The following is a 21,054-nucleotide window of genomic DNA, read 5'->3' as shown; positions in this document are numbered from 1 at the left end:
TGGGAAGGAAACACAGACTGAAGTCAATCCCAATCAGTAGTAGCTTCTGGTAGAAAGTTATCCCAAGGCCTACAGGGCATTTGACATCTTTGGGTAACTGTATTTTGTAGGTTAAAGATAAACTGAAAGCGTAAGTTTGGAAATCTTCTGTGGCTTGGGAATCTATGTATATTACGTCTTCCCATTGCCAGATAATGAATAGTGAATATTTGCTCTCCTTCGGTCATCAACTTGACTTCTCAATGTATGTTGTCCCACATTCTTGTCATCAACCAACACTTAGGAACAGTCTCTGTCCAGAGGTAAAATGTGAAGTAGACTGTAAGTGAATAGGACAAGTTTACCATTAATTGAGTAAACCCAAATGAGTTGCCTCTTAATCCTCAAGTTCCTCATCTGCAAGAGAGGGAGAATACTTTCACTTGTAGTACTTTTCTGAAGAGTAAAACCATAAAAACAGCCTAGCATGTATTAACCACTCAGAAAGGATCACTATGACTATATGCCAACATTTATACCACAAGGTGAGAACTATATGAGAGATGTCTTCTTTTCTACTACAGAGCACAGCAGGTAGAACATCTGCCTTAAAAGCCAACCTGAGCCATGTGTGGTGGTACATACCTGTTCTCCCAGCAACTTGAAAGGCTGAGGCAGAAGGATCGTAAGTTCAAGGCCAGTCTCAGTAACTTAGTCAGACTGTGTCTCGAGAAAATAAAAAAGGATTGGGGGGAAAAAACCCGACCTGTGTATATTCCATTCATTCATGGATTCAGTCATTTAAGTCACATGGATTTATACACACACACACACACACACACACACACACACACACACATAATCTAGCATATGTTTGCATACGTATATACATACACACAATCCAGTATGCATGCGTGTGCACACGCGCACACTTATATCAATATCTGGGAATCAAAAAGAAATAGTTCTTCTTCCAGGAAGTTTAATCCTAGTGGCAAAACTGTGTGCGAAAATGTGTGTAGTATAATTTTTGGTACATTAAGGAGCTATTGTAAATTATGTAAAAGGTAATAAAAGGAGAGGAAGTACAGGGATGGATTGATCAAAAAGTTACCATTTCAGAAAAATTGAAAGACGACTGAACATGTGCCAGAAATTTATTCAATAACCATGTGACTTTGGACAAATTACTTAACTGATCTGAGCCTCAGTTTCCTCATTTTAGAAAAACAGAGGTGTTGATAATAATATCCATCTCATAGGGTTGTTTTGGAGAGAAATCCAGTGATGTATATAAAGCCCCTGTCTGAGCCTGTACCACAGTAGCACACAATAAATGTTAACTAGATAACAAAATTAGGTTGACATTCTAGGTCCTATGGCTAGCAGCTAGAGGCCCATTACTTACTTAAGGAAAAATAAAAAAAGAAAGAAGGAAAGAAATATGAAAGAGTGTCAGGCACACACAGGAAAGAACATATCCAATTGTGGAACTTTGAATGATAGTTCAAAAATGCTGGATTAGGGAGGGCTGGCGGTAGAGAGCCAGCTGGGAACAGGGTTGTAGCCAGATGACAAAGCCACTTACAAATTTTGGGGCAGGGAAGTTACATAATCTGACCTGGTAATTTAAAAAGAGCCCTCTGGCAGCCTAGTGAAGTTGATTGAAGGAAATAAAACTGCAGGCAGGAAATCTAGTGAGCAGACTGTGCAGGAGTTTAAACAGAGGTAAATCTGTTTCCCAGAACAGAGAGCAGCGGTGAGGTGAAGATGAGGGGCTGGGTGGTCAGGAAGTCATGCAGGAGGCGAAATGACAGACAGATTTAGGACAGATGAACCTCTGAGTTTCTCTTAGGTCACTTGCATGGATGGTGGTTTTGACGAGATAGAAAATTCAGAACATTTTGTACCCTCTTCTCACTACTGTGTATAGAGAAAAGATTTAGTACCACAAACTAAAGAACGGAAGATCATTCCTTTGAATTGTGAAACCATGGCCACAGACTGCAATGGCAAGAATCCACTACGATAATTGTGTAGAGTCCTCATTTCAAAAGCAATTAATTATAAGAAGTGTCAGTCACCTTAAATGCTAACCTGAGAAGTTTTCTTGATACCCAGATATGATGGGATGTGTTAAAAAATCAAACAAACCTAATATAGGAACCCTAAGGGGCTTGATTTGGTATCATATTGTTTCTTTGTGCAGAGTTCTATAGAAAAACTTGTTTAAATATTGAACATAGTCTTGACTGAAGGAGTGTATTTATATCTGTGATTAAATAGAATAGCAGGTAAAATCCCCTCAGGACCTTGGTGGTGGGGACAGGCATGGCAAAACAATAAATCAGGACATTCTGAATGTTCAAGTTGGGAATGAGATAAGGCATGAAACAGAAAAGCAGAAAAGGATTTATGATGATTCTAAATTACTTCCTAACTTGGTCTACGTATGGGTCTTGAGTCTTAGAAAGAAAAGGAAATTAAAAATAGTCCAAAGTAAGTCCACTGCAGTACAACAAGTAACAGTTTATAAAAATTTGCTGTGAAAACTATCATTTACTGAAATTTGTATATCCTTCAGTATGAAATAAAATTATTTTTAACATAGACATTCAATATTAAAGGACTCTGAGGCCTCTTTAGCAAGGGTTTCACCATAAGGGAGCTTGAGATCTTGATCTCACAGGTTCTTTTAGTTTCTTTTTTTCAACTCTCTTTCTTCTTCAGATGGTTGAGAAGGGCTCCCAAAGTCACACGTAACAAATACATTATACCACTGAGCAACAGAATTTATGTTGTGGTTATTATTTAACGTATGACCCCATTAAGGTTTACTAAAGTTATAAAATGAGCAATCATATTATCTTCTCGTTATTTGCTTAATAATAGTCCTTTCTCTGGTTTATGTACTATAATAATCTAAATTGTTATTTTCAACCATTAATTGGTACTGTTTTATGCTTGTTCAGGCATTGGTTGAAATCCACTGTTTACATCTCGCTCAGTACTGGAGTAATAAATAAAATAAGCCCAGTCCCTGTTTTGGTGGAGCTTTTAGTTGGCCAATGGAGGCAGTTATATGTACAAACAAATATGTAACTAAAGATATAAAGGAGCAACAAAAGAAAAGGATTAGGTGATATGAGAGAAAACAAGAGGAACTTATTTAGATCTGTCCATGAGGGAAAGTTATTTTGAGAAAGTAATACAAGACAAGGTCTGAAAGCTGGGTATGAGTTGGCCAAGCAAAGACTTGAAGAAGAATTTTCTAGAGGAGAGAACAGTGTTATGAAGGTCACGGGGTGGAAGACATTCTCTGGGAGGAAGGGGAAGAGTGGAATGAGGTAGGAATATTGAAATGGAAAGGGAATCAGGTAATAGGTACATTCTTAGGTCGTACCTAGTAAGGATTTTGAATTTTATGTGAAATGGGAAGACATCATATGATTTTAAAGTTATAAAATACTATGACTTACAAATCTCATAATTTTGAATTGTAAATTTTGTTTTAAAATCATATTTCTCAGCAGACTTAAGTGCCATTGTAGAGGCTCTTAGGTAACTGTGAAGTCACTTGTGTGGTAGGTTTAATTATGCTCCTTTAAGAACTTTATACATCCGTCTTGCCATCCTGCAAAAGAACTGATATTATTTTATTATCCATCCACATTGTATTAGCATTCCATTAAATTTTCATAACAAATCAAGTAAGAAAACCAGCCTAAAAAAATGGGAAAAAGATACAAAATGTTACTTGAATCAATAAAGAATCAAAAAATGATAAATTCAATAGTAACTGAGGATAATGTAAACTAAAGTAAGATATTATTTTTTATCCAACTTACTGATGAAAAATTTTCTATTTGTTGATAACTAATGTTTACAAGGGTTTGGAGCCCTATATGCATCCATCTACTTGCTGGCTGGTAACAGGTGAATGGTACAACTACTCTAGAGGTATTTGTCAATCTCTACTTAAATTGTACACAGCTTATGACCTAGAATTTCTGCTTCTAGGCCTCAACCCTAGGGTTTTACTTAAATACTTACACAAGCAGTCACATGCAATGATATTCATAAAAAATTATAATAGTAAAAATTGCATTAAAACCAATAAAGGAATGATTATGGCACATTCACATTTTGGAATACTTGGAAGTAGTTTAACTAACATAGATTGTGCAAGCAAATGAAAAAACAAGTTGCAGAATATAGTACAATTCGAGTTATGTTAAAACATACATACCCACACAATAGAACTATGTATATAAATTGTCTATGTGTGTGTGTGTGTGTGTGTGTAATTTACTTTTCTGTCTCACTGAATATTAGGAAATGACTGTTTACCCTTACTTTGAGTTTTAAAAGAATAATTTAGGTTTGGTTATGTGGATACTTCTGATTTTTCAGTTATTCTCTATAAAAATTTTTCATTTTTTCTTGATAAAAATACATCAGTTAGAATGTTGAATTCAAGTAAATGGTACTTTATTCATTTTGTTAAATGTTCAGGTTAAATCAAGGTTATCCTGAAGTTCCATTTTATTTCAGGCTTTATTAATCAAATCTTTTAAAAAAATATTGGCCATAATTTTGCAAGTGATTCTATTGCTACTGATCTTTATTTCCATGTAAATCTCCTCTTACCAGATTCCCTGGCTAGCTCTTTGAGCACTGGCAACTTGCTAATTGGTGCCAGCACAGTGGTCAGCCTCTTTTCTGGCATATGCTCTATGATTTAAGAGCTTTGACTCAGCAGCTTCTCTGAACTTTCATCCTGCAGGATACACAGGTGCCCAGTGTGAGACGGACATCAACGAATGCGATAGTAACCCCTGCCAGTCTGATGGGGAATGTGTAGAGCTGTCCTCAGAGAAGCAATATGGTCATATTACTGGGTTGCCTTCTTCCTTCAGCTACCTTGAAGCCTCGGGCTATGTTTGTGTCTGTCAGCCTGGATTCACAGGTGAGGCCAAGGAGACAGGAAATGACTTTCTGCACTTTATGGTAAACTATGGATGTGACCAAGTGGTGCAGTGGCAGTAAGACCTATGCTACGTGAACTCTGTTGCCATGGTGCAAAGGGTCCCCCTTGTGGGCTTGAAAAGAATCTTGGCTCACAACTCATCATTCCCCTAAGCAGAAGGAAATATTAATAGGGACCGAAGAGGTGTATAAAAGGGTAAATATTTTTATGCATTTACTGGGAATTTCAGTATATCACAAATTATTTATCTTGAAAAGCATAAGCATTGGTATATTTTGTTATTAATTTTCATGTTAAATTTTAAGTATTATTCAAATTTGTTAACAAAGTTATTGTACTTATTTATATTTATATTGAGATCAGTTTTCTAGTTTTAAGTAATAGTAACTAGTCTATAGCTAAAGTCATTTCATACATCAAATTTAAATTTTTGCTCTATCTTTCTTTATTCTTACTCTAAAACTCAGAGGTTTCTAATGAACAATTTTGTTTGGGTCTGCTTCATGTTCTGAAAACTTTCAGAATTTTTGATACAATCCCCAACTTGCTAATGAGCAGCAATTTACCCATGATTGCATAGATATCAGTGAGAAGATAAGTTAAAATTTAGATTTCTACCTTATTTTTTCTTAATAGGTTGAGAGACACTTCAGGAAACTATTTTAGTTTTTATTGGGGATTTTTTTTTTGACAAAGTAGTAAGGGATAAGAGAAAATGGGTGATTATTCAAACTTGAGATTTTCTTTTAATATTTCAGCTTTGAAGATTAATGATCTTTGAATTGTGGTAGTGTTTGTGTAAGATTGCTATAGAAGATGTTCATTTGCTTATTCACGGTCCTCTTCATGAGAACACGTAGAAGAAAACTACTCATGTCAATATCAGGATAAATGGTATTTTCCTTGCACAACTTTAAGCTTGCATACCTTTTACCTTAAATTTTAAAGACATGCAAAGAAAATTTGATAAATGACAAACATGAAATAAATCTTGCAATGCATAATATTTCCCAATCAGATAGGCTGCTGCAAATAAAGATGACGTTTCCAGATGTCTAAAAATGTCTCTGTAGAGACATACATGTCTTTCTGGAATATATTTATATATTTATCTCACCCCTGGGAATATCTTAATTTCCTATTTCTGTTTCATAATGTTGTCTCCCTTTTTTCCTGTTTCTTTCTAAGTTATTTGATTTTGGTATAGTGTATGCATTTTTGTTAGTTAAATCTTTCTTAGAACAAGGTAGGGGTACTATAAACAGTTTCTTAAATATTGGGTTTAGGATTATAGAGAGGGGTTTTATCACAGCAGAGGCTATGGTTAATATTGCCTGATAAGGTAAAAGGGAAAGGGTCTGCAGATCCAAACAGGACAGGCAGTAGAATATGCCAGAAAAGTGTGTTGGACTTGATTTCTGAAGGGCTGCCAAGAATGATTACATGAATTAAGAGGTTCTGATGACCATCAATCTTTGTGGTTTAGTGAGAGGGTTTATTTTCACTCATGAGAACTCAAAATATGGGTTCCTATCATCAGTTGTCTTCCAATGGTGATTCAGAGTCATAGGTTCCTCTCTTTTTTTCCCTCTGTCTTCAAATGCAACTTCTGAATTTCTCATCCCCTTTTGCTGCAAATTGCAGGAGAAGGAATGGAAGTAGAGTATGAAACCTGGAGGTTTTACAAGCTGAGTCCCACAAGCAATGAGTATCTCTTCTACCCACATTTCATTGCTCAATATTTAGTCATGCAACCACATTTTACCACAGTGAAGACTGGAAAATCTAGTGTCACCTAACATAAGGAGAAAACAAATTTCACGAATGTGAATTTCATGTTTCATTCTATGACTTTCAATTTGACATAAAAGCTGAAACTGGCAGACTGGGGATACAAACCTGGATCCTCTAGGGGTATCCTCCTACTTAATATATTTTATATATATATATATATATATATATATACACTAAGAATATATATATATATTAAGTATACATATACTTAATTTACTTATATACTTAATATATATGAATACTTAATATATATACACTTAATATACTTAAGTATACTTAAGTATATGTATACTTCATATATATGTTATATATATTATATATATATTATATATATATATACATACCCAACTATATATATATATACTGCCATATTTATAACAATATATAGTTAAAACTATAGTATATATATAGTATGTATATATGCTATATACATATAACTGTAAATATATGCATATGTGTATATATATAAATATGCTTGAATATGGGTTTTTAAATTAAACCCTTTAAATGATAACAGTAGAGTTACATGAAGTTATAAGAAATAGAACAGGGAATTCCATGTATCCCATGTATAGTTTACCCAGTTTTCCCAGTGACCCATTTTTCATTCCCATCATCAATATATGAGTGATTCAATTTATTCACATCCTCACTAGCATTTGGTTATTATGTTTTGTTTTGTTTTGTTTTTAAGTTTAAGCCATCCTAACAGGTAGGTAGTGATATGTCATTGTGATTTTTATTTGTGCCTCTATAATAATGAGTAATGTTGAACAACTTTTCCTGTGCTTATTTGATCTGTTTACCTTTTTCAACAATGAGTCTCTCAATGTCTTTGGCCCATTTTCTAATTGGACTGTTCTTTTTACTCTTGAGTAATTTTCCATATATCGACCCTAAGCATTTTTTGTTAAGTTTATACCTAAGTACTTCACTTTCTTTGGAGAAATTGCAAATAATGTGGTGTTTTTAATTCAGTTTCTACATATTCCTTTGTTAGTGTTGGGGAGATAGTGGTCTTTGATCTTTTTGACTCCCACCTAGCTTGTAACAGTGGGCCTTAAGCCTGAGATACTTCCTGGTGAAGATAAAGAATCCCCATAGCAGGTGCTCTGCTATTGTTGGGTGGAGGGTTCTATATTTGTCAACTAGATCATGCTGGGTGATCATGTCGATCAGATTCTCTATATTGCTGGGTTTTTGTCAAATTGATGGTATAATGTGGTTCACAGTGTTGCCTTATCATCTTGTAGTAACTGTGGAATCTGTAGTGATTTTATTCATTCCTGATTTTGATGGTCTATATTTTCTCTCTCTGTACATCTTTTTTATAGACTAATTAATTTCATTAATTTTTATTTTTAAAGGCTTATTGTTTCATTCTTTTTTTTTTACTGTTATCCTATTTTCAATTTCATTGACTTTTATTCCTTATTATTTCCTTCTTTCAGTTTGCTTCAGGCTTATTTTGCTTTTAGTTTTTATTATAAGCATTTAGCAGTATAAATTTAACTCAATACTGCTTTAGCATCCCACATATTTTCACATGCCATGCTTTCACTTTAATTTGGTTCAGTGTACTTTTAAAATTTTCTTTGAGACTTCTTCTTTGACCCATGTATTATGCAAAAATATTATAATTTTTATTTTAATCATTCCATGGTTTAGAAAACTTACATTTTTCCTCTATTTTTGTTCTCCCGATTGTTTTTTCTTTCTTCTCATGCCACTGAGATTCTTCTTTTGTCATTTTCTTTCTGTTTAAAAATATTCTGTTAGTCAATCTTTGATGGTAGGTGTGTTAGTGATAATTTCTTTTAATTCTCCTGAGTCTGAGAATATTTTTTATTGCCCATTCATTCTTTTCTTTTTAATTTTTTTTAGTTGTGGATGAACTTTTATTTTGTTTATTTATTTATATGTGGTGCTGAGGATTGAACCCAATACCTCACACATGCTAGGCAGGCGCGCTACCACTGAGCCACAACCCCAGCCTGCCCATTCATTCTTGAAGGATAGTTTAGTTAAATATGAAATTCATTGTTGACTCTTCTTGTCTTTTAGAATTTGAAAAATGTACAGTACTTCATTCTGCACCCCAGAATTTTTCTGATGAGAAATCCTCTGTCATTGGAACTGGTGTTTCCTATAGATGATACATCATTTCTTTTTGGTTACTTCTTCTTTTGTCATTAACTTTTTTTTTCTCTTTTGTTCTTAGTTTTCAGAAATTTACTTCTAAAGGACATTGATGTTTATTTATTTGAGCTTATTCTACTTGGGATTTACTCAGTGGGTTAGTAAAAAATGAACTTAATAAAAGAAAAGATTTATTTTGGCTCATGTTTTAGAGATTTGGTCCATGATCACTTGGCACTGTTACCTTAGACCTGGTATTAGGCAGTCCATTATGGCAGGGAGTGTGTGGCAGAGGTTTCCCATCGATGGTGTCTGGGAAGCAAACAAAGAACCAAAGAGGAGGGACTGAAGTCCCAATGCCCGTTTCAAGTGTGTGCTCCCAATTGCTTACCTTCTAGTTGGTCCCACCCTGTAAAGTTTCCACTATCCTCTGAATAGGACCATCGGCTGGTGACACAGGTGTTTGGGGGACATTTATGCAAACCATAGCACTCAGCTTTTCAATTCTGTGAAATTATGTCTTTTGCCAAATTGGGGAAATTTTTAGCCAACTTTCCTTTGACTGCTCTATTCACCCCATTCTCTTTTTATTTCACTTTTAGGACTCTGTTCATACAAATTTGGAGTCTTCTTTTCCGATAGATTTCGAGGCTCTGATCATTTTTTCCCCCATATATTTTATCTCTGTTGTTTGGATTAAGTCATCAAATTCACTGATTCTTTCCTTTTTCATTGCCTCTTGTTGTTTATTTTTTCTATTTTATTTTTGATTTTATATTTCCCATTTTGTTCTTTTAATACTATCTATTTCTTTGCTGATATTTTCTGTATTTCTTCATGCTCAAGAGATTTTCAATTCCTTATTGAGTCACTTCGTTGATGCTTGCTATAAAATTCTTATCAGTAATTCTACAATGGATCATTTCAGCATTGGCATCAGTTAATTTTCTTTTTTTCCTTTAAGTTGTGGTTTTCCTGATTCCTTCAAAAATAGGTTATGTTTAGTTCTATTCCAGACATTTTAGATATTATGTTAGGAAATTTAGAATCTTACTTCAATTTTTGAATTTAGCAGGCAGTCACCTTTTAATGTTTGGAAAACAGGTCCTGGTCTACTTGTGTGGACTATGGGTCAAGTGATCAGTTGATCAGTCTTTGCAGTGTTATTTGATATTCTTAGTGTATCTTGTTCCATCAGGGATCCCACTAGTCTCTGCTGATGATCCCTGAGTGATCAGAAGGTGTTCCCTCAGTGAGAGAGGGGATTTTCAGATTCATGGGCATGAGGAGGGCTCCTTGGCTGGCATGTGCTTGGGATGGGCTTCTCCCAGCCTCAGTGGCATGGAAAGCATGTTTCAAGGAGGGTGCTTCCTGGGGCATAATCCCCTTAGCTGAGGTCCCCCAGGCCTTGATGGAGGTGGGGAGCTTCAGAAACCTACCAAGGAAGGAAAACACAACATCACATACCTGGCAATTGTTGTGGCACAATCCCCTTTGCCAGGTGTCTAGGTAGGGAAGGGGAGTCTCAACTGCAGAGGAGGTGAGCTCTTTCTCTGGTTGCTTGCTTTTATTTATCTATTTATTTGTTTATTTAATCAGCAGAGCTCTGTTTAATTCCCCATGCCAGGTCTTCTGAGCTCATTTTGTATTGTAAGCGAGACCTTGGTTCAACCTAGAGGAGGAATGAGCCTAACTGGGCTGCCCTCTGTTGCTTCCATTGCGGACTGGGTCCAGCAACACCAAGCAAGGGCATATTCTTGCTTTGGACTGGGGGTGGTAAAATCCCTGATGCTCAGTTGTTCTTCCAGTCATAGCAAATTCACATTCTTTTCCATTTTCAGAGTCTCTTCTATTATTATATACTATTTGTATTGTGACTAGTTGGGAGGCTTAGGGTGAGACAAGCCTACACTCCTGTCCATAAGGAAGTCCTGTTACATTTTAAAATACCCAAGTATTATGTAGAAGAATCATTTTCTTTAATGGCTTTAGAGAGAAAAGCAGATGTTAACTTTCTCTTCATTTCCCCTGTACTAGCAAGATGAAACTATCATTTAATATATTAATGAGATGAATATACATTATTAATAATAAAGAAGCTACTACTTTTCTTTCCTACCCTCCACTCTGAAAAGTTGGACATTCAACTCTATTTTATCTTTAATTTTTAAAGATTCATTTTGTTTCTTTTTCAGATAGAAAAGACATAATTTACTTTTTTACATGCTCTATATATTTACAGTTCTTTCATTTTGTTATACATTTCCATTGTAATGAGAAATGTGTTTGTGGACCCTATATTTAATGACACAGCTTCATTTAAAGAAACCATCAGAATTGTTAAATATAGGAACAAACTATCCCTAGTTTTTAAAATTATCATTAGGAATGTGCTTCTTGTTTCTCAATACTAGGGTAATTATCTTTTCTATTAAAAAATTTGCATAGGTGATATAATTTTTCTAACTTCTTTTAATGCAAAACTGATATGCAGCAGAGTAGGAAAAATAACTGGGAGTCTGGGAAAATAACTCTCAGAAAGATGGAAATAGAGGGAGCTCTAGACCAAGGAAAGTGAGTCATAGAAAAACAGGGGTGCAAGGAGGCAGGAATTCTAGTGAGAAGAACCAGACGCCCCTGGAGGAGATCAGTATTTATTCAAGGTTTCTTCTGGGATTTCTACCAAGTAAAGCAAGATATTATGGCCTAAAGAAACTCAACACCTCATTCAATGGAATAATCGAGAAAAATTTAGATCCATTTACATATATTAACGACTAGCGTTGAATCATGACTCTAGATGCAATAAAAGTTGCTATTCTCTAATTCCTCAAAAATCACTAAAAAATAACTGTACAAAATACACTTACAGCTTGTCATAGCTATTTGTGCTCAAAACTGCACACATCAAATTGAAAATGTAGCATAAACCCTGGATTTAAAGGTCTATGCATATACTTAAACTCCCACATTCACACAATTCTAAGGACAAGTTAAATAAATCTATAATTGGAGAAGGCTTATAGCTGAATAAAACTGTTCAGTCCATTCCAAAATCCGTAAATTATCTTTATTTTGTATGACCACCCTTGACCGCTACTAGATGGAATGTTGGCTGCTTCCTTCTGTTTGCTTTAGATTTCCAATCCAGGACACTGGGCTTACTCAGTTCTAGGAATATAATGATGAAAATATATGTCCTCTTCTTCAAGAAACTGAAAGAGCATGAGGCAAAGGATGTGGGAAATACATGCCAATATAATCACTGGCATAGTGGAACTATAAAAAGGCACAATCACACAAATCAGCAAAGAGGACTTATTTATTCTATCGTGTCCAAAAGAATTTAGTGGAAATTATAAGAACGCAAACAACTTGATAAGTTAGCATGTTTAAATACAATCAAATATGTTACCTCTGAAAATTAAAGAAAAACAGATCTCAGGACCTGAGTGCTTGTCCTTGAACCAGCCTGACCTAACCAACCCATCTACACTGGAAACAATTTATGCTTTTTTAATGTTAACATTTCATTTTTTTTTATCAAAATGTGGTTATAATAATATCGTTCACAAGTTTCCAAACTGCTGTGTAAACCAAGTCCAAGTTTCAATTCTAACTTTCACTCAGCAACTCCAATTAGCATTTACTCCAACTAAGAGGAACACCGTCACCTGTGCCTGGCTACGCTGGGGCCTCTGAGGCTGGGGTTTTATTCTGTTTCACCCATCTGCTCTCTGCATGTAAAGAACTGAGGAGTGCAGCAGGGGATCCTGTGAAGTCCTGGCTTCAAACCTCAGGCAGAAATAGCAGGGATCTTAACAATGAACACCCGATGAGAACCACCTGGCAAAGTGACTGCACACACAGCTCCGTTCTCAGGTTCATCCGCTTCAAGAGCAATGTTGCTAAAATTGAAGTGCTCACGTTTCCTTGAAAATTAAAAATCCTCTCATTTTACCTAAATCCAGCTAAAATTGCCACGTACAGCCAAACATGTATTATCCAAACCTTCCTGTACTAGGAAGCAATGAGACTTATGGGACAGTCAGTATCTTCTGCCTAAAGAGAATTTTTCAATAGAATTTGTTCATTTCCCGACTTCATTTTAGGCTCATTGTTCTTAGAAATAGATTATTTTTCCTTACCATTTTAAGTTTGAGGATGTAGATTCTAAGTAACTTGAACAGATATCTTACACACATATAAAACTGTAATTCTAAAATATCTAATTTTGATTCAATCCTTATTAACTTAAGTAAGTATTCATTAATATTTTCAATAGGTTCAGCTCATTCACTTTTGCCTTTACTATGTATATTAATTCCTATAAACAAAACTCTTCATAGTTTACATGAGCACATTTCTCTTGTATCATTTTTTTTCTTACTATGTGTACTATAGTAAGTAGAACAGGTCTACCATTTCCATATAGGTTAATTTTGAAAATTATATTTATTGAGTGCTTGCTATGATCTACAAAGATGCTATGGTCAAAAAATAAATGTAATGACTATGATTTGGAAGACCGAATACAAAACAAAACAAAGATGGATATGTTTGTGATACCCTGGTGAACGAGATAGATAAACATGGCATCAAGGACTTTGATCGCTTAATTGAGTTAGCATTCTTTTGTTGACTGGAAGTCACACACATGCACACAAAAGCTCATGAGTGAATAATCAGAAGACAGATGCCAACTCTCTAATTCAAGTATACGGGCCAAAAAATCTTGGAGAAAAAAAAAAAGGTTTTCTAAAACAAAAGAATTAAAGTATTATAAATTCTCTGCCAGAAAATTTAATTATAAATTTAATTATACATTTCCTGGCAAAGAAAATAATCAATAATCCCCATTATCACACCATAGATGCTATCCTGAAGATTAAGAAGTCCTGAATGATTGAGTTTCATACCAGGATTCTATTTTAATATGAGATGTGAGCCATCGCCATTATAAAAAGCTTCAAATAATGTAATATTTTTCTGAGAATGGCTAGATATTTGTTAGAGCAAGAAGTTGAAGAAAATGTTCAAAGGAAAATTGAGGATCTTGGGAATTGTGCTTACACAAGTCATACTGCAGACCTCCATGGACTTGGTCAGCTATGTGTTTGCTGCCTGTGAGGATGTCCATCTTGACACCCCATATCTCTTCTAACTGTCCTGGATCCCCTAGTGATTTCTTTAAGTATGCTAATAATTTGGAAGACCAGTATCATTGACCTTGCAATTATAGCCCTTTTACCAAGGGCCACTGCTGTCATTGTCTGTTGAATCTTTCTTCTGACATTTATACAGTAGACACCCCAGAAGCACTTGCTGTCTCCTTAATCTTTTCCCCAACCACCACAACATACATATTTATCTGGAACTTTACTTCAGCCCTGAGAAACTCAGATCTCAGTCCAAGAGAAAGTATCCAAAACCTTAGACCAACCAATTGTTTTACTGAAGAATTGGATATCTCTTTCCCAAAAGAGGTTTTTGTTTTACCATGTGTTAAATCAACTTCTTATTACTGTAATGAAATTATATAGAAGAAAGATTTATTTGGCTCACAGTTTTGGAAATTTCAGTTCATGATCAGTTGGCCCCATTGCTGTGAAGCAACATATGATGGCAGCAGTGTATGGTGAAAACCTGCACTTCATGGTCAGATGAAAAAAAAAGAAGAGGAAGACATGGGTGTCCCACAATCCTCTTTGAGGACACACCCCAATGACCAGAAGACCTCCACCAGGCCCCTGCTCTTAATATTCTCACCACCTCCCAACGGCACCAAGATAGGACCAAGTTATTAACAAAGGGCCTTTGAGGGAACATTCTAGATTCAAGCTACAAAGTATACCTACTCTGGGCCAAAACCTACTCCTTCTGTAGTAACTCTCCTCATCTCGCCCTAGTGATTACTTAATCAATAATTCTTTAAGAAAATATAATCAATTATGTCTTCCCCTAACATCCTTCAGGAACAATCTCACCATGATTTCCTCAATCATTCTCAGAAGTCCCAGCCCTTCTGGCTATCCAACAAGCCCTAGTCTCTTATTCTCAAACCCAGAATGCTCTGTAGATTCCCTAATTTCATGCAATTTTGCATCCCTTTCTGAACTCCCCACTAGATGCTGAAACCCTCAAGGTTTATTATAAACCAAATAACCACAGTCCTCTACTTTTCTGAACAATTTCTTCACCTTAAATTAAAACATAGTTTTTTCCCAGGACACTGATTTGCAACCCTCTCAAATGGTGGCTGTCTTTTATTCTTCTTCCAAATCCCACGTTCAACTGGTGCCAAAGGTAAGCTAAGTGTCTTTCCCATTTTATTGCTGCATCTAGACAATTATTCCTCCCTCTTCAGTAAAAACCCAACTCATTTTTAAGCACATTATTATTGGGCAATGCTGCCCATTACCTCTCCTTCTCATTATCATAAGATAAGATATTCTTTGTATCCCCTGGTACCTTCCCCTCAGTGACTGAATATTTTAATATCTTACTCTTCTCAGCATACTTGGGATATCAACACTAATATAGATAATCCATGCAAACATTATCTCCCTGTTGTTTGACCTTTCCACCACTCCTTCCCAATCTTGGGTCACAATCTAGACCTTGTCACCATGACATGAAAAACTCACTTTCAATCACTCTGTTCTCTGAATACAAACTGTCTTTTTCCAATTCACTTCATTTTCTTGTACTTAGTCTATTTTTTTACTCATTACCTCTTGTGTCAGTTATGATTCCATGGTCCAGTCATATAACTATTCCCTTGCATATACCCTCAGCTTCTCTGATTCTGTCTCTCCTTGTATTTGCCCAGCAAAAGTACAATTATGGTTAAAAGTAACCTTCCAACTTCTTTATGTCTATGAGTACTTTGAATGTGGGTGGAGAAAAACTCACAAGGTACACAATGAACTGAACTCACGTCACCTCAAATTTATTAGCCCAAATCTCAAGGAGTCCATTGGCACTAGACCACAATCCTTTCAGAGTTCTACTTCCTAAGATAAAATTTTTCTCTTTTTTCTTCCTTCATGCTTCCAACACCTCCTCCCTCTTTATTACCTTAAGTTTATTATCAAGTTTCTCATTTTACACAGGAAAATAACTACCTTACCTTTCCTCCACCAAACCTACTGATGTTTGATTTTATCCTTATCAGCTTGTAAATAACCTGTTACTGCATTGTGGCTGTTGGCAGAAGACATTAGACTTGGGCCTGAAATGAAGGCACAGCAAACAGCATGGGCATGTTTACATCAATTACTCTTACACTAAATTCCCACAGAATTGACATTCCATGAACCCAGACAAGTACTGCACAGGCGGATTTGTGGAGAATTCACTGCTTAGAGCAAGCACCTTAGAGCAAGCAGTAAGAAAGCTGCTCTTCGCCTCAGAGAGAGATATTATTAGTTCATTCTTCTAAGTTGCTTGCTACAAAACCAACCTCAAGAAAAGGCCAGGGTAAAGAACAGTCAGGGCATTCTCAGTCAGAAAATGCAGAGATGCACAGGCCCCAGATGAATAGCCTCTTCCATCAATCCATTGCGTGATCCTACAAAGTTCCTGGATGAACTGGAATTTCCCTATGAATCCACCACTCCATTAACCACCTGTTTAGTCTGACTGGCAAAGCTGAGGGTCAGTTTTGTTCAATTTGCCTAAGGATATTATCATGAGAACTCTAAGCAACAGGATCAGATCAACTTGTTGTGTTGACTTCAAATGTATTCTGCAAGGTTGTGGACTTAGAAAATTGTGACTAGTCCCAAGACCAGGAGGTCTTATTTCATAAAGTTGGCACACCTGTAATCCCAGTGGTTTGGGAGCCTGAGGCAGGAGGATAGCATGTTCAAAGCCAGCCTCAGCAAAAGCAAGGTGCTAAGCAACTCAATGAGACCCTGTCTCTAAATAAAATACAAAATAGGTCTGGGGATGTGGCTCTGTGGCCAAGTGCCCCTGAGTTCAATCCCTGGTATCCCCCACCCCCTAAAAAAATAAATAAAGCTGAATGCATTCAAAATCTGATCTTATCTATTTGGATATATGCAAGGGAGTTTAGATTGACCTACTGATCTTTGAGGTTATTTCCAATAATTAAAAGGGTGATAGATAAGGTTAAAGTAAAAACATTATTTCACCTACAAAAATGTAGCACAAAGGGGCACAATACACTCGAGTTTGGAATTTGCTGTTACATTTGATTTAGAACACTGGTACATTGGTTTGGTTCACTTAATACATGGAGCAGTATCACTGAGTGGTTACAACTTTAATTGCCATGTATGGCAACCCCCCCAAAAATGTTTGGGCATCAGGAGAGGCATGTGAATTTACTTTGTTAAGACTGAAACAAACTTGTAGGGATCTCTCTGTTTGTACACACAAGATTGAAGACAGGGCAGGTTCGAGAGATGTTATTGATTGTGTCAGACCGGCAGAGTAGTTAAGGATCAGTCAAATCCATGGGCATTGACCTGTCCTTATAGCCTGTGGACAGGGATGGTATGGTGAGTTTAAATTGACAGCTGTGGCTGCTGCTGGAGTCCCCTGACCATATGATTCTCTGACCAGTCTACCCTGATGATCTAAGAGACAAATCCCTTCTCCCACTGAGAGCTGAGTCAGGAACAACCAAGATGTTGTTCTGAGCTGCTTCTTTCCATCCTAACTCCTGTTCTCAATCCCAATCTGATTGACAGGTAGGACAGTGGGAGTCCCTGGCCTACTTGCTCTTACCCACCACTTGCATAAGAGTTCAGGGAAACCCTGAAACCATTCTAAAGTACCTTTGATGTTTTTCTTTGGAAAGCCTTGTCAGCATCTCACCTTTATTGCCATAACTGTTGGGTCTGAGATTTAATTTTATCCTACTTGTAAACTAATGAGTTAACCTGTTACTGTTGCGTGGATGTTGATCTGAGACAAAACAGTTTATTACTCATAGCATAGCAGGTGGGAACATTATGCTTCTGTAGATTCTCATTGCTAGGGAGCCATCCAGGGCAATTTGATATGGGTTCAAATGGATAGTGTGAATGCAGAGGATTTGCATCACAACTGAAGAACTAAAGTTTGAGGAATCTGCTGTTGCCATAGCAAGCAATAAAATAACTGCTTTTTGTCCCAAGGGAGAAGTACCTTCAAGGTTCCTTGCTGCAGAGGCAATCATGAGAAATGGCCTAGGTAAAAAGTGATTAGGATCTTACATTCTTAGTATACCCAACAAAAATTTTCAGTGACACACAATGCCCCATACTAGACTGATCTTTGAACACATACTTATTTACCTGTTACTCAGGTATTTGCCACCTTTCAACTCCTGCCTGTGTTTGGCCTACTTTCTCATTGAAACATTCCCACCTTGAACCCTCTACTTATTGGATCCTATTCCTTCTCAATGACTCAGGAACTTGTTTTTAGCAATTATTCTTGCATCATTGACTTGCCACTCTATCTTGAATCATTCATATCAATTTGCCTACTTTGCACCTAAAAAAATTAAAAAGTACTCCCTAAAATACACATGTGCCTCCCGCTTCCACCCACTTCTCCATGACAGCCTCCTCCAAAGACAGGTCTATACTTCCTACTTTCTCACTTCCCGCTAACTCTTTCCAACCAGACTGTTCCCACTTCTCAGGGAAAACTTCTGTGTTAAGAATTTCCAACTTGTCAATTCAACTTTTGATTTTGGGTCCCCATCTGACTTGACATCACTGTATCATTTGATAGTCACTCTCTTCCACATTCTGGATACAACATCTTTGTAATTTCTTAATATCTGTCTCCTTTTCTTCCCACTTACTCTCACTCTATTGTTCTCTTATCCTTTAATTTCTAATTTCAAAGTGCTGATGTTCCCTAGGATTACATTCTTGGACATCTTTTTTCTACCTATACTCACTCCCCAGGGACTCTCATGTAATCTCTTGACATTATTTTTCTTTTAGTATACATGTTTACATCCAACTTTTTATCTCTCTCCAGAATGTGTCTTCACTTTAGACAATTAAAAAGATTTTCAAGCATAAAATATCCCCCCAAAAACTTTTTATTTTCTGCCTCCATGAATTCTAAACCAAAGAAATCAGGCTAAAGCAAAGAAAGACAAAAATAGAACACACACACAAAGCCCCACAAAACTGCAATAGTAATAAAAATACTTTGTTCCCCATATCAATAAATGATAACAGTGTATTAACCAAGTTGGTCAGGCCATAAATCTAAGTCATATTTGATTGCTGTCTTTAATATTCCAATTTTATTCATCTATAAATGTTTCAGCTTCTCCATCAAGATGTATTTCAAGCATGGATGTGCCTCCCTGCCTCCACCAATTCTACTCTAGGACAAGACATTGTTGTATTTCACCTTGGCTACTGCATTAGCCTGAGTTTTTGGTGTGTTTCATTCTCTATTTCCTAAATCCATTTTCCACAGCTATTAGAGTAACTTCAATGTGCATCTGATCATGAGTCTTCCATTTAAACAGTTGAATGGTTCACATCGTACTTGGAATGAACCAATAGCCCAAAACATGCCTTAGAAGCTCTTCTATGATCTGCCCTACTCTCCAAACTCACTTCCTGACTCTTCACTCTCTTTACTCTATCTGGCCTGGATTCTTGAAATTACCTTATTAGGTCGACCTCACTTATGTTGGAAGCTTTGCATTTGTTTTTCCCTTTGCCTGAAAGACTCCAGATCTTTGCAGAGTGATTCCTTTACCTCTTTAAGATCTTTGTTTGAATGCTGCTTTTCCAGAGAGATCTTTCTAAATAATATGCCACCTCTTTCTGAACCCCAACACATAAATGCTTATATTCTACTCCTCTACTATAATTAATTTATTCATATTATTAATTACTCAGATTGTATGCACATGCACATGTGTGAGCAAGCATGCACATGCATGCACGCGCACATACACACACACACACATACACACACTCATACTCCTGTTTATTTTTCAGCTCCTATCTCTCAGTCCTTACTAGAATTGTTCACCATGAAAGAGACTTTGAAAATCTCATTGACTATATAACTTCAGAACCTAGCACAGTGCCTAGCCCATAATGGGAAGTCCAAGAAACATTTGTTGAATATAAAAATATTAAAATCACTCAATAGAAGTTTCAGTTAAATCTCAGGGCTCTCAGTAACAAATATTGATCATCAAACCCACAATGGCAGGTGAAGTTTCACCTTTACCAGCTAAAAACTTTAATTAACCTTAGGAGGATTTTTTTCTAAACCAGTAAGAAAAGATTCTCCTGAGTCAGATGGAAGTCATTGTAGTTCAGAATTCTTGTTTCAATTATAATCTATGCCAATTTTGATAAATTGAGTTTTCCATGCCAGTTGACATATCATAATTTGAAAAATAGACTCTTTTTTTCTGATTGACCTTCAATTTTCAGAAGATTCTGGCACCTTATCTTTAAGTTTCTCAGTTCACTTTTTTCCTGTCAAGAATTTAAGGATTGATGAAGAAAAATTCAAATGTAGTATAAGAACTTTTATTCTAGTGAGATAGCTTCAGTTTAAAAATGAAATCTTTAAAATTTTTATAATTTTATGATTTTCGTTTTTTAAAATGGAGCACACCCAAACTGTAGAAATTATTATTAGAGATGGGACTAGGATCATTTGTGTAGTAAAACACATCATAGCTTAAGGCAAAGTTGGCCCGGCTCTGTGCCTAGTGTTACCCTCTGGCACTACCTTGGATTCAAGTGTGTGTTTTTAGTTCATTGGTTTGTGACAAAAGCAATTTTACCAGTTAGATTCTTCAGTAGAGCCCTGCTGATTAAGTGATCTTAAGGCAGAGTCACAAGGTTTTGTTGACATATAACGATGTTATGTGGTGGTGGTCCTTGTCCATTTTGACTCCCCAGTTCATCTCCCAGGGATGAATCACTGTGTGTGAACAGTGGGGAATGGCCAGGATGAGACTGGAATAAGCCCTTCTTGTAAAACTACCAATACTTCCTAAGCAATGCACAATGATGCAGATCCTAGCCAACTGTTGAAGATTTTTTTCAAATGGAATCAAGCAAACTTTCCTTCTTCTCACAAAAAAGTTAATTTTTATTTAATCTGTGTTCATGGTTTAGATCAGTACATGTTTA

General features: G+C 36.1%; 1 protein-coding gene across 1 annotated transcript in view; it reads left to right on the top strand.

Annotated features, from left to right (window-relative positions):
* The window catches only part of Crb1 (crumbs cell polarity complex component 1), a 204,693-nt gene that overhangs the window by 82,031 nt on the left and 101,608 nt on the right, over window positions 1-21,054 (top strand). Inside the window, exon 5 of the mRNA XM_047520927.1 lies at window positions 4,766-4,948. Within this exon, the coding sequence (XP_047376883.1) occupies window positions 4,766-4,948 (183 nt within the window). The remainder of the gene's footprint in view (window positions 1-4,765; window positions 4,949-21,054) is intronic.

Source organism: Sciurus carolinensis, chromosome 12 (assembly GCF_902686445.1).
Source record: "Sciurus carolinensis chromosome 12, mSciCar1.2, whole genome shotgun sequence".
NCBI lineage: Eukaryota > Metazoa > Chordata > Mammalia > Rodentia > Sciuridae > Sciurus > Sciurus carolinensis.
This window is presented reverse-complemented; position numbering and strand designations above follow the sequence as displayed.